Source organism: Anabrus simplex, chromosome 2 (assembly GCF_040414725.1).
Source record: "Anabrus simplex isolate iqAnaSimp1 chromosome 2, ASM4041472v1, whole genome shotgun sequence".
NCBI lineage: Eukaryota > Metazoa > Arthropoda > Insecta > Orthoptera > Tettigoniidae > Anabrus > Anabrus simplex.
Genome location: NC_090266.1, coordinates 1,196,042,956 through 1,196,058,659, shown reverse-complemented (window position 1 = coordinate 1,196,058,659; position 15,704 = coordinate 1,196,042,956). Strand labels below are relative to the sequence as shown.

At 37.5% G+C, this 15,704-nt stretch overlaps 1 protein-coding gene across 1 annotated transcript in view; it reads right to left on the bottom strand.

The window, feature by feature from the left end:
- Positions 1–637: 637 nt before the first annotated feature.
- The window catches only part of LOC136863405 (serine-enriched protein), a 274,549-nt gene continuing 259,482 nt past the window's right edge, over positions 638–15,704 (bottom strand). The window contains exon 10 of the mRNA XM_067139816.2: positions 638–1,262. Coding sequence (XP_066995917.1) covers positions 1,079–1,262 — 184 coding nt within the window. The 3' untranslated portion in view covers positions 638–1,078. The remainder of the gene's footprint in view (positions 1,263–15,704) is intronic.

The window sequence follows — 15,704 nt, the reverse complement described above, 5'->3', positions numbered from 1 at the left end:
CTCTGTTAACCAGAAGTGAATGATGACACAGTCTGTTAACAATTTTTTTTTTTGCTAGGGGCTTTACGTCGCACCGACACAGATAGGTCTTATGGCGACTATGGGATGGGAAAGGCCTAGGAGTTGGAAGGAAGCAGCCGTGGCCTTGGTTAAGGTACAGCCCCAGCATTTGCCTGGTGTGAAAATGGGAAACCATGGAAAACCATCTTCAGGGCTGCCGATAGTGGGATTCGAACCTACTATCTCCCGGATGCAAGCTCACAGCCGTGCACCTCTACGCGCACGGCCAACTCGCCCGGTTGTTAACATTTAAAGATGCTTAAATGTTAGAGACATGTGTAAGTAATTTACTTGCACAAGTTTTGAGAGGAAATTCTGGTACTCCAGTTCTTTTTAAGACTGACAGTAGCAGAAGGGTCACTGAAAGTTTGTTGTTGTTGTTTCCTAAAATTCAGGCACAAAAGTTCAAAATAAAAAAAACTTACACATTCACATATGGAGATTAAACAAGCAAATAGGCAAAAATCCAAGCTCTAAATAAACACCAAGAATGGAAGAAATAATTCAATAATCAAGAGGTGAGTGAAAAATTTTTGAAACCAGGAAGATGAGTTTCATACATAACAATCATCCAGTTTTATTAGAAAAAAAAATAAGGAGTGATCAATTCTACAACAAATTTCTTTATCATTAACATATGCTGCAATAGTTTCATAGAAACAAATCTTCATTAATTAAAGTATCTTGACTTGTGAGTTCTATTTGTATATTACATCAGTCAAAAAAAAAAAAAAAAAAAAATCACAAGTGTACACCTCACAGGTTAACACATTGTAAGATTTGACGGGTTCAAAACACCCACCTCTTTGGAAAAAAAAAAGTTGGGAATTGAGCAATAAATACTGCACTGTCATGAAGTCTTTAACTTGTAAATGACAATGATCTCACTGCACTTTTAATTTTGTAACAATGTCCATTCATTCTTTAATAATGAAGAAATATGTCCCAACAAACTCATCAAAATTCACTGCATAAATCCACCTTTGATTCCATTCTGCAAGTGCAACTGGTGCAATTATCATTTGCCTATTGGAGTAAACACTTCATAGTCTATCACTGAGAAGTTGTAGTCACTCATCAATATGGTACAAGAAGCATTATCACCATCGTAGGAGTGTGGCAGGTTTGAGTAACTATCCATATTGGTGTTGCAGTTGCTGGCTATAAGAAGATCAGCACCAGCACCAAAAATGGGTCCACAGCTGGAACAAGAATTAATTTACTGATAAGTTTAATAAAATAAATATATGTAAATAAAAACATTTCTTCTAAGCCAGAAACTCCTTTTCATTACACCATGGCTTAAATTGCGCTACTGGTCAGTTTCTAAGATTCTGTTTTTATCAAAGGTATGCACAAAAGATTTTCTTAAATTATATCACCTAATGGATGCCCTTTTCTTAGACTCTAGTACAACTATCCCAACCTACTCTGTGATGACATAATATGACAGAATCCCGCTAACTCGACATTCCATGTAACTGGACAACTTGGCAAGCACTATTCTTTCTTCTTTTTTTAATTGCTAAATTATTTTCGCTGGTTAAGATATAAGATCCATGTCAAATCAAATCAAAATCAAAATCTCTTTATTTGCAAATGAGGTGTCTAACCTCAGTGGCAAATGGTACACTAAAATACATTATTGTCAAGCACTAAATTTTAAATTAACAAGAGAAGAAGAAAATTTTCCTAGAATACAATATTATACAATTTATGCTAACAATTTTTTCTATTAAACACACAGCTCATCCTTAATAAATTCATATTGTTTACAAAATTCTACTTATAATATCTCTTACAAACATAGTCAACTCATATACAGTATGTGGAATTACTTCATGCAATACTATACAACTGGTATAAGATTAAAATTTACATTGCATTTATTTACTTATTTATTTTTTTTACCCATTTTGGAACCTAAGTAGCATAACGACCTGCTGCGTCTTAACCAGAGCCCCTTTTGCCACCACTTTTCAGAGTACCTGAAGGGCCTTCACAGCTACCATAGCGGTCCCAGGGCCCTCGTAAGTCCCCACTGTACTTCACCCCTACAGGCAGTCTCCTACTTCGGCTGTCCAAACTCCATAGACCAGGTGATGGAATTAATTTATTCACACACATTTTTTTATTTACAATAACCTGCACTGGTCGAATGCCCTCTAACCTTTAATTTATTTTCTCTGTTGCTGTTTGTTCTCTTCTTGAATATCTGTACAGATTTTGGAAAAGGATCAAACACTACCCATGGTAAACTGTTCCATTCCTTCACGCACTTCCCAGTGAATGAAAATTTACCCCAATCACTTCTGCTAAAATCCCTTCTAATTTTATACTTGTGGTCAGCCCTGCCAATATAATTATTTTCCAACCGAAGCCTCTCACGGATATCTCCCCATGCTTCTTATCCTGTATAGGCTCTATATAATCCTATAAGTCCAGTTTTCTCCCTTCTCTTACTTAAAGTTTCCCACCCAAGTTCCTCTAACATTTCTGATACACAACTTTTTCTCCTGAAATCCTCTGTTACAAATCTTGCTACTTTCCTCTGCACAGTATCTATTTCTTTTATTAGGTATTCTTAGTGAGAATCCCAAACACTGTTTGCATATTCCAATAATGGACGAACCATACTTAAGTAACTTTTTTCTTTTAATTCTTTGTTGCATCCTTTAAGTCGCCTCATTACGACATTTAACGACCTGTATGTTTCCCAACAATGTCATCAACATGACCCTTCCAGTGCAAATTACTTTCAAATCTCACACCTAAGTATTTGCATTTGCCATCTTTTGGGATAACTACCTCATCCAAAGTATATTCAAATTCAGTTTTAAAGCTCCTGTTTGAAAATGTTGTAACAGTTGATTTGCCTCCATTAACCTTCATATTATTTTCTTCAACCCATTGTTGGATACTCTCAAGGTCCCTTTGTAATTCTGAACAATCCTCAATGTTATTTATTTCCCTATAAACAATTATGTCATCTGCATACAATCTTATTTTTGATGTTATATTGTTCCCTAAATCATCTGCGTATATTAAGAAAAGTAACGGACCGATTATACTACCCTGTGCAATTACAACAATAAACATTCTGATGTATCGCTTCAACTGCTCTGATGATTTTCCTTGATACCCCCAGCCTTCCTACTTTTTCTATTTATGCCTTTCTACTTCGAGTATCACAGCTTTTGCAAAGTGTATGGCAGCTAAGTGTACTTTGCCTCCTTCCCTCTTCAGACATTTTTCTAGTATCATCTTCACTGTCATTATATTGCCTGGTGTCCTCCTGCCCTTCCTAAAACCTCCCTGAAAAATTTACAATAGCGAATTCTCTTCTGTCCGATCCCTTAATCTATTTGCTAATACACATGTGTAAATCTTACTTAATGAGTCCAATAGAGTTATCCCTCTATAATTACTTGGGAGATTTTTATTCTTCTTCTTGTAAATCGGGCATATAATTCCTGTTTCCCCACTCTTTTGGAAATTTACCACTTTTGAATATTTTATTAAATAATTTTACTATGTCCTCTATCGTCTGTCCATATTTACCTATCTCTTTACAAGACTGGTTGTTAATACCATTCCGATCTATCCTTTAGTATACCTACCACCTCAAGTAATTCCTATTTCGCAATTTCTTTATCGAGTTCATATTTCGTTACCTCTATATCTCTCCAATGAAAGTCTCTCCCCTTTTCTATAATTTCAATTATCCTTCCCTCATAATAATTTGCAGAAGTAGATCACCCACTGGTCATATTCAATGCTCGTTTTAACAAACCTCTTTACTCCCTTATTAATCCTGTTTACTCTATCCCATACCCTCTCAGGTTGATTCATCCTACACTCCCTATTTATTAACTCTGTTCCTTTATCTGTAGTTTCTTCCTCTCCACAATTTTATGTTTATATTCTTTCCTTAATTTACAGAAAACTTCTCTTTCCATATTTCCTCCATTTTTTCTAAATTATTTTAGCAATTTCATAACATTTTTCTTAATTCCTAACACTCCATTGTTATACCACCCTTCCTCCCTTTTCTTATTTCTCCTACCTCTGTCTATCTGAGCTACCCTTTTAATTGGGTATTCAATTAATTCCAATGCTCTGTCAATATAGTCTTCCCTCAAAGCAACTTCTTAACCACCCCTTATTAGTTGTAACTAGTTTTCTAAAAGGGCATCCAATTCCCATTTTGCATTATCTGTCCATTTTTATTTAATGTAACTTCTTCCCTTCTTGATTCCCCTCTTTATCTTTCCATTCCTTACCTCTTCTGCACTTCTTTCTATCAGTACCCAGACAGGTGAATGATGGGATTTAACCCAATCACCTACCTCCATACTTTTAATGTGCCCTAGCATATCTTCCGAGCTAATTACTAAATCAATAAAGTTTCCTCCCTGTTTTTATTCATATATAACAAATTTAAGAGCAAATTGCCTTAAAACTGTCCTAACCTATTCATTTGCAAGTCAGGATTATGAGAAACATAAAAGTATACCCATAACCAACAAAAAAAAATCCTGCTCTATAAAGGGTTAAGGAAGAGATTAGTGAACTAGTGGAGGAGATTGAGAACGGGCTGACTATATGTCAGTTTTCATTCCCTATCCCCCTCCCAGCAATGGTTCACAATGTAGAATTTACCTGCTTCACATAATTCCAAAAGTTTTGCTTCATAACTATTTCTTGTTTTATATTTACTTCATCTTTCTCCCCTTATCTTTATCTCATCCTCTTTACTAAACATTGGGCACTGCTCCCCAATCCTAGCATTCCAGTCACCAAATAGTAACATTCTCTCTTCTTCAAATTTCCCCCTTATGATACTAATTTCTAATAGTAAATCCTCAAAGAATTTGTTATTAGCACATAAGAAGCTCTTGGGGTGAAAGTATATAAAAGCCAAGACCTTCTTTACTCTGCCTTTACCTTTTCCCGTATTAACCTCTGCCTATGCTGACAATGGTAATTTCTCCATTTTTAGGTACGCTCAGGTTAAAGATCCTTTGTCCTACAGCTCTGAAACTTTGTAGTGTTATTGTATGAACTTTGTACTTTACAATGCTCAGTTTAGTTTTAGGATTTGATGCATAGATATTTTTTGGGAATTTTTTTCCAAACTTCAAAAATTTTCATGAAAAATTTGAAGAATAATTATTTTCCTGGTCTCATATATGAACATATCTAAAATAAACTGGCAGCTTTATAGAGAGAAGATATGGAAGTATAACTGATAATTATTTCAGATTTCTACCTTTTATAGTTTTTTGACTGAGCGTACCTATATGAAGAAAAAAACAAAAGCAGAGAAAATTAACTTTAAAGTTTAGCTTATATAAATCTTACTTGAGAGGTAGTCTAGAACCCTCCTGCTGCATATTCCTCATCCTCCTTGTCCTCCAGACTCCTTTTCATTGCTCCTCTTGACTTCCTTATGTTGGATTCCACTATAAACAGTTTTTTATCCTCCATTTTGATACGACGAACAACAAAAGCTTGAAACGCACTGAGTGAATTCCACCCTGTTAGGATCCCCAGCTGTTCTAGTACCTTAATTCTGCCTGAATTTCTCATGTGTGTTTGAGTCATCAGTCCATAGACTGGTTTGATGCAACCCTCTATGCCACCCTATCCTGTGCTAACCTTTTCATTTCTACGTAACTATTGCATCCTACATCTGCTCTAATCTGCTTGTCATATTCATACCTTGGTCTACCCCTACCGTTCTTACCACCTACACTTCCTTCAAAAACAAACTGAACAAGACCTGGGTGTCTTAAGATGTGTCCTATCATTCTATCTCTTCTTCTCGTCAAATTTAGCCAAATCGATCTCCTCTCACCAATTCGATTCAGTATCTCTTCATTCGTGATTCGATCTATCCATCTCACCTTCAGCATTCTTCTGTAACACCACATTTCAAAAGGTTCTATTCTCTTTCTTTCTGAGCTAGTTATCGTCCATGTTTCACTTCCATACAATGCCACGCTCCACACGAAAGTCTTCAAAAACATCTTTCTAATACCGATATCAATGTTTGAAGTGAGCAAATTTCTTTTCTTAAGAAAGCTCTTCCTTGCTTGTGCTAGTCTGCATTTTATGTCCTCCTTACTTCTGCCATCGTTAGTTATTTTACTACCCAAGTAACAATATTCATCTACTTCCTTTAAGACTTCATTTCCTAATCTAATATTTTCTACATCACCTGCCTTCGTTCGACTGCACTCCATTACTTTTGTTTTGGACTTATTTATTTTCATCTTGTACTCCTTACCCAAGACTTCACCCATACCATTCAGCAACTTCTCGAGATCTTCTGCAGTCTCAGATAAAATAACAATATCATCGGCAAATCTCAAGGTTTTGATTTCCTCTCCTTGGACTGTGATTCCCTTTCCAAATTTCTCTTTGATTTCCTTTACTGCCTGTTCTATGTAAACATTGAAAAGGAGAGGGGCAAACTGCAGTCTTGCCTCACTCCTTTCTGGATTGCTTCTTCTTTTTCAAAGCCCTCGATTCTTATCACTGCAGACTGATTTTTATACAGATTGTAGATAATTCTTCGTTCTCGGTATCTGATCCCTATCATCTTCAGAATCATAAATAGCTTGGTCCAATCAACATTATCGAATGCCTTTTCTAGATCTACGAATGCCATGTACGTGGGCTTGTCCTTCTTGATTCGATCCTCTAAGATCAAACGTAAAGTCAGGATTGCTTCACGTGTTCCTACATTTCTTCTGAAGCCAAATTGATCTTCTCCCAACTCAGCTTCAACTTGTTTTTCCATTCTTCTGTAAATAATAGGTGTTAAAATTTTGCAGGCATGAGATACTAAACTAATAGTGCGGTAGTTTTCACACCTGTCAGCACCGGCTTTCTTGGGAATAGGTATAACAACATTCTTCTGAAAATCGGATGGGACTTCTCCTGTCTCATACATCTTGCACACTAAATGAAATAACCTTGCCATGCTGGTTTCTCCTAAGGCAGTCAGTAATTCAGAGGGAATGTCATCAATTCCAGGTGCCTTGTTCCTACTGAGGTCACTCACAGCTCTGTCAAACTCTGACCTCAAAATTGGGTCTCCCATTTCATCAGCATCAACAGCATCTTCATGTTCCAGAACCAAATTATCTACATCTTTACCTTGATACAACTGTTGGATACGCTCCTGCCATCTTTCTGCTTTGTCTTCTTTCCCTAGAAGTGGCTCTCCATCTCAGCTCTTAATATTCATACACCTAGATTTCCTTTCTTCAAAGGTTTCCTTGATTTTCCTGTATGCAGCATCTACCTTTCCCAGGACCATACAACCTTCGACATCCTTGCACTTCTCCTTCAGCCATTCTTCCTTAGCTACCTTGCACTTTCTATCCACTTGATTCTTTAATCGCCTGTATTCTTTTCTGCCCTCTTCATTTCTAGCATTCTTGTATTTTCGTCGTTCATCAATCAGATCTAGTATCTCCTGAGTTATCCACTGATTCTTAGTTGATCTTTTCTTCCTTCCTAACATTTCTTCAGCAGCCCTACTGACTTCATTTTTCATGACTCTCCACTCATCCTCTATAGTGTTTCCTTCAGCTTTTTTGTTTAGTCCTTGTGCAACATGTTCCTTGAAACAATCCCTCACACTCTTTTCTTTCAACTTGTCTAGATCCCATCTTTTTGCATTCTTTCCTTTCTTCAATTTCTTCAACTTCAGATGGCATTTCATGACCAACAAATTGTGGTCAGAGTCCACGTCTGCTCCTGGGAAAGTTTTGCAATCCAACACCTGGTTTTTGAATCTCTGCCTAATCATAATGAAGTCTATTTGATACCTTCCAGTGTCTCCAGGTCTCGTCCACGTATACAGCCGTCGTTTGTGGTGTTTGAACCAAGTATTGGCAAGGACTAAATTATGATCAGTGCAGAATTCAACCAGCCGACTTCCTCTTTCGTTCCTTTGTCCCAATCCAAATTCTCCTACTGTATTACCTTCTCTTCCTTGGCCTACCACTGCATTCCAGTCTCCCATCACAATTAGATTCTCGTCACCTTTTACATATTGTATTAAATCTTCTATCTCCTCATATATTCTTTCGATTTCTTCATCATCCGCTGAACTAGTAGGCATATAGACCTGCACTATTGTGGTGGGCATTGGTTTGGTGTCTATCTTGACGACAATAATTCTTTCACTATTCTGGTCGTAATAGCTTACCCGCTGCCCTATTTTCTTATTCATGATTAAACCAACTCCTGCATTTCCCCTGTTTGATTTTGTGTTGATAATTCGGTAGTGGCCTGACCAAAAATCTTTTTCTTCCTGCCAACGTACTTCACTTATACCAACTACATCTAACTTTAGCCTATCCATTTCCCTCTTCAGATTCTCTAACCTACCACAACGATTCAAACTTCTAACATTCCACGCTCTGACTCGCAGAATGTCAGTATCCATCTTTCTGATCATATTAAATGATAATACAGCATCATGTACTCCTAATTTTAAGGTTTTATATCCAACAAAAATATTTTTGGGTACACGGCTCCAAATAACACTATTAAAAGACTCGTTTACATTTTGGGTTTTCCCGTGTAAACATTTCTTCAATAAATCGGGGTGGGCAAGATCTTTATATATGGGCTTAATCATAAGCATCACTTCTTCAGGAAGTTCATGGTGTTTGTAGGTTTCTTTGTCTTTATTATACTTGCACCAAGAACCGCATAGACCATGTTGGGGCTTCTCATCAGTAGAAATCTTATGAAGAAAAGTTGCCCACACAGCCTCCCTCATTTTCTTCAAGTCACCAATATTCTCTCTTATAGCTTTGCCGTAGTAATTTTGTAGCCTGTCTATTTCAGAAGAAGTGAGTCTGTTTCTACCCCCAAGTGCCCCACCATCCTGTAATGTCTTCCCTTTCATGTCATGGACTAACCTCCGCATTCTTGAACCCATCCTCTTGTGAACATGACCTACACATTCCAACTTAGTAATTGCTACACTTTCACCATATGGTTTTTCAGACAGTACTCTGTTGAAGACTTTACTGTCTCCATCTCCCAAAAACTGCACATACCTCACACCCCTTGTAGCAACTGACCTCTTAAAAATCCTTGATGCACCCTCAGCTTCCATGCCCCCACTAGACCCAGCATAATTTGTCATACAAACATGCTCAGTTTTCAATTTGCATGTATGGCAGTGTTTACTGAGGCACTCCACATCAATTACTTTACCAGTATCGACACTAGTAACAGTAACCACACCATTCTGACTGGTGTGGCCTCGCTTTTGCCAGCTACCATCAAGAGCAACAGCTATGTCACTAACACCCTCATTTTCTAATACTGCCTCCTGAGTGGCTTCCTTCAGGGTGTGTCCACTGACTTCCTCTACTGCCTTACTAATAACGTTCGTGAATCTATGGAATCTAGTGGGAGGACTAGGCAAATTCATAACAGCACACAGCATGTCACCCCCTGCTTTGCCCTTACCAATTGATCTGAGGCCATATACAAATCGAAGGTTCACCTCATGTGCACCATTTACATATTTTGATGTGGAAAACTCTGTTTCTTCTCCACAACTTTCACATGAAAGAACCATGGTGCAAGCTAGGCCCTTACACAATGAAGCCCTTTCAGACACTGTCACACACTCAACATTTTTACAATATTTACACTGCACAAAAGATTTCACAGCAGCACACAAGAGCTGAATATCTATAACCTGGTATCATACTGAAATCTTCTCAATATTTACACCACTAAATGCACTACCTGAGTCATATTCTTTATATACACTTTCGGAAGTGGCTAGTTTTCTACGACACAAACTTGGAGGAGTACCACTTGGGCTTGCGTCACTGTTGTTTGAGGTTATGGGAGTGGCGGGTAAATACTCACTACTCGCAACAGCAACACCTTCAATATTCAAGCATGTCTTCCTGTTCTTATATTGATTCCCATGGCACTTACTTCTGCCGAACTTTTTAATCCTCGGCATTTTGAAAGTAAACACGCAAAGTAACGATATCTCACAACATGCGCCAAACTATTCTTTCTTTCTTTCTTTCTTTCTTTCTTGAGGAGGTTGGTTTGGGATTAAGTATGCTGTCTCCCAGTCACAAGCCCTACTTAATATTTCACTTGAGTCACTTTACGATACACTCACATCATTAATAACCATTTTAGACACAAGTATACTTGGTTATATGCAGTGATTTAGTTGGAACAAAATATTTACAGGAACTCACCTTATAAATTCAGCAATTTCCAAATGGACTCGTATTGGGTGTCAAAATCAGCGGCCTCATGTTTCCGACAAGTTGTTTCATCAGCTGAACGTGTCCTCTTTTGTAGCTATGACTGGACATATGGTTGTGGGTTAAATATACAGTATGTACAGGAGGTCCAACACTGCTTTTGAAAATACGTCCGCTTGATCTTGCAACTAGCAGCCTATTTCTCTTTTCGGTCTGGATCTCATTCATGGTACTGAAAGCTCTTTCAGCTTCTGCTGAAGAGATGGGAATGGTCTGTACAGTCTTGATTAAAGGCAGCAGCTCCTTGGTCTCGACATACTTTCTAAAAGCATTAACGTACCTCCTCTTGTCTGTCATGTAGAAAAAGTCACAAAGGTTGCCAACACTCTCATCACCATAGCAGATATCCAAAGTAGAAGGTGAGGGCCAATTATTTTTTTATAATACCTTTGAATCACTGATAACTTTTGTCATGCACTCATGTCTCTGCTGACTAGAGCTGGAATCAAGATGAGATGATGTGGACACATTTTCCATAGGCCTGTTATTTAAATTGTTCACAAGATTCTAAAAAACTGCTTTCTGTCAATTTTTACAACTTTTTTAGAATCGCGTAATCCTATGTTTCTAAACTTTTTGTTTCCTGCTGCTTTAAGAACTGTCTTGTAGTATTCTCTATAGATTCAAACTTTTTTATAGTGCGCTTGAGCCTCTGTCAGACTTGTCTCTCTTTTCTGCAAACTCTAATGACAAATCAGATAACTCAACAAGAGCATCATACATAATTGCAATATTTTCTAGAAATTCTACGCATGTTAACATATTTGCTAGACCTTCGAATTTTTTTCTTTCTTTGGAGTCTTTCTGGTGGTCAGTTTTAGCCTCACTAAAATGTTTCACTAGTGCACTATAGTTTTCCCAGACAGCATTTACAGTTCTCTGGCTTGATGCTACCCATCTTATTGTAAATGTTTCCCCAATCTTATTAACTCTTTGTTCCAGTGAAAAAGCACAAATGTTGAGTACCCTTTGATTTTTGGGAGACAAGCTGTATAAAGAATACCATTTTTTCAAAGAAAGAATGGAAATGGTTAACACCTGTAACTTCATTTCTTGTATCAGAAGCGGCTAATTCCAAGCGATGGTTTAAACAGTGCCAGATTACTATATCTGGAAGTAACGTTAAAAACTGTGCTCCAACTCCATTTCTTCTACCTAACATCACAAAGGCCTCATCACATACTAGACCAACTAAATGTTCTGCCAGAAAGTTTTAATTCATCCCATATGAAGAAAGATTCTTCAATATCTCTCGAGTAATAATATCTGGTATAGTTGATTCAAGTTCTATCAAGTCGCAGAAAATGGGAACAACTTCAGAATTATCTGAAATAACACAACTCAAACATAATACTAAAAGAGATTTTATACTAACTGTTGTTGATTCGTCAATCATAATACTGATTCTCCTCTGATTTTCTGTTATAGATTTTGCTATTTTATGTGAAATGTGTTCAATAATATTAGCACAACTAAAATTTGTATGAAGAACTGGTCCCATATCTAAACCATTTAACTGTTGAAGTTTAACATAAGACTGTAGGTCTACGAAGGGTCCATTTCTTTTCGCAATTGAGTATGCTGTTCGAAAGACTCGAACGGTGGTGTATAGGTGTTTGACATTCATAGTGTCCAAGCAACTTTCAAATATCTTCTTAATTAGGTTCTGGTTTTTGTAACATAGCTTTTTTGTGAGATTCTGAATTTTTGTGCTCAAATTTTTTTCTGAAGGCTTGTTTGTTGTTGATGAATATTATTTCCGTTGGGATGAACCTTGCAATCTACCCATACTTTCATTAGCTTAAGTCCTGTCCCTTTAGAAACTCCTAATCTTAATTTACTTTCCTCTTTACATATATTGCAGCCTAAATATTTATTTTCTGCAAATAACTACTTGTTCTCTGACAAAAAATAACGGTACTGAGACTCGTTCCAACAGTCTGGAAAATCTTGTATTCGGTAGTTGCGTACTTGAATTTCACAGTCGATGGTAGAAGGTGTAGAACCATATCCTAGATTATCCCTTGAATCTGCATCACATGTTTCAGCAACATATAACCCAGGCTCTGTCTTTATACTCACGCCTTTAATGAAATTAATGTTCTCGGAACTCCATTCAGTTTCGTTTTTACTTGAGCCATCACACACCTTTTTAATATTTTTGATTCTTCATCTTCATCCCCAGCACTTTTTTTTAACCTAGCCATTTCAGTAAACTCATGGTCACACTCACAACTCACATTCACAGCCACTAGAAAACTTCAAAGGTACTACGGGGCTACTGATATTCATTAACTGCAGAGAGTTCCCATAATATCTGCTACACATTGAGCAAAACATAAAATAAAACTTGGATTCACACAAACATAACGAGTGGAAGAAAGTTGTTGTGCTCACTTCCCGCTCTCCAAATCCAATAGCAGTGTAGCCAACCTTAGAGAACCAGAAAACCGCCCAGAAGTGTAAAAGCGACCGTATCTTATGAACATAAAACCGTAAGGTTCGATGTTAGTCTGCTGAGGTTTCAGCCCTATGTATAGATTATAAGATTTTCTCACTGAATGTAGAAATGTTACGTCATTCTAATGCTGGAAAATATTTTCCGGAACGGAGTTCCGGCCCATTCCGGTCCAACTAAACCACTGGTTATATGTAATAGGAAAAAACACTATTCTGTCCTTCGTGAGTAGAGCCATACAAAATATCACACTTTATGAACTTTTAGAATACACAGGTATCCTAATGGCCTTTAGCAAAACAAAACTAAAAACACTTAACTAGGATGTAACAAGAATGAAACGCTAAGGGTCGTGATACACTCTCCAGGAACGTATAGAAGTGCCACTTCTCTGCATTCCGGAAAAACAACTGAATTTCAATAGCATAATTACAATTTGAGTTGAGTGTTGTCAATATACTCGTTAAGAATAGTGATGATGTGTGGCGAAGGTTGTGATAGCAAGACTGAAAGTCGAGTAGGAAAAGGTACGTGTAATCTAATTAATTTCTGCATTAAAATTTCCTGGTGTCGTGCGTATTGGGGGCATTGGAAAAATAAATGGTCACTGTCTCCATAATTATGTCCACAGGAACAAGCTGAGTCATTCGTGATATTAAAACGGTGTAGGTACACAGGGGTTAGTGAGTGATTAAAACGTAATCTAATGATGTTAGTAATGTGACGTCGCGTGTACTTACCGTTTGCAAACCACGGTTGTATTGGGATGTTAGGTTGCAATTGATAATAGTATTGTCCTTTCGTACCAGCTGATAAACGCCATTGTGTGTGCCATGCAAGCTGAGCTTCATGTTTAATATGTGGGAAGAAATCGGAGACCGGAATTTTGATTTGTAATAAATGAGCGGTATCTGCACTTGCTTCTTTGGCTGCTAAATCGGCTATATCGTTACCTACGTGTTGACTATGCCCTTTTATCCATAATAACGTTATAAAAAAGCCAGACGTCTCGAGTTGAAAAAGAAGATATTTAACTTCGTATACATACGTATTTTGACTTTGGGAGAAAGATTGTAGAGCTTGTAGCACACTTTGGGAATCACTGAAAATATTTATTTTTCTGTAATTCAAGTGCTGGACATATAAAAGAGCTTGGTATATGGCATATAGTTCTGCTGTAAAAATGGTTAAACTATTCAGCAACGGATATTTAAAGCTAGTGTGTGTTTGCGGATCAAAAAATGCTGCTCCAACTCCAGTACACACAATTTTGAACCATCGGTAAAAAGATGATGATCTATAGAATTTTTTTTTTTTTTTTTTTTTTTTGCTTTACGTCGCACTGACACAGATAGGTCTTGTGGCGACGATGGGATAGGAAAGGCCTAGGAGTTGGAAGGAAGCGGCCGTGGCCTTAATTATGGTACAGCCCCGGCATTTGCCTGGTGTGAAAATGGGAAACCACGGAAAACCATCTTCAAGGCTGCCGACAGTGGGACTCGAACCCACGATCTCCCGATTACTGGATACTGGCCGCACTTAAGCGACTGCAGCTATCAAGCTCGGTATAGAATTTATTAAACCTTTAAATTTCTTATGAGCAGGTGGTTTGAGGGTAGGTGCACGAATATATTGATTCGACGAGCCAGAAGGCACAATAATAATAGATGGACGGAATATTTGAATATTATAGATATATGAATACATATTCAAGCGTGGTGTTCGTAGAATGGCCTCGGGAATATGTTGCATTTCAACGTATGCCATATATATTGCAGGGTATTGATGATTATTAGGGGGATGCTGTTGGTAATATTCATGTAATAATTTTAGTTTAGGGAATATAATGGAGTTCGAACGACTAATATGTTTGAAATACCAATATAAATGGTCCGTTATTGGACATTATAAATTTTCCAGCTAGCTCATTCTTGGTTGCCAGCGTTTCGCCCTCGTGTGCTAGGGTGGGCTCATCAGTTGGTACCTAGCACACCTACCAATCAATTTTTAGTGATGAGACAAAATCTCTTAGTGCATTGGCACTGCCGGTGGCTCCAGTTAGCCTACGCAGTGGCCTCCACGGTATGCACTAGCCAGCGTATTGGTAGGTGTGCTAGGTACCAACTGATGAGCCCACCCTAGCACACGAGGGCGAAACGCTGGCAACCAAGAATGAGTTAGCTGGAAAATTTATAATGTCCAATAACGGACCATTTATATTGGTATTATAAATTTGCTCATTCAGGACAAATATTTCAGATTCCCTATGGGAATCAACATCTATATCATAATATATTTGAGTCGAAATTTTTTCGAAATTTTTAACCTTCGAATATGAAGCGGTTCTTCTGAAGGGCACCCACACTGATACGTAATGCAGAAAATTGTAATCGATCCAATGCTAATAGACTTTGTTTAGAAGCTAAATCAATTATATGTGCACTGTAATCAAGAGTGGAACGAATGGTAGCACAGTATAGCTGTAATGCTGACAAGGGGTCAGCACCCCATGTACGTTTCGTTACTGTTCGTAATATATTGATGTATCGATCAGATTTTCTAATTAAAGACTGTATTTGAGGATGCCATGTTAGCCTTTGGTCTATATAAATGCCTAAATATAAATGTTGTGGGACAAAGGGGATGTTATAATCATCGAAAGTAATAGGACTTCTATCAAAAACTCTTTTGTTAGTGAAAATCATCGCCGCACACTTAGGTAAGGAAAGAGAAAGTCCATGGGTCGTTAGCCACCGAAAAACTAGACTCAAAACATGGGATATTGTGGCTCTACAATTGTCAATGTTGTGGTGTGAACAATAAATTACATAATCATCTGCAAAGGCTAG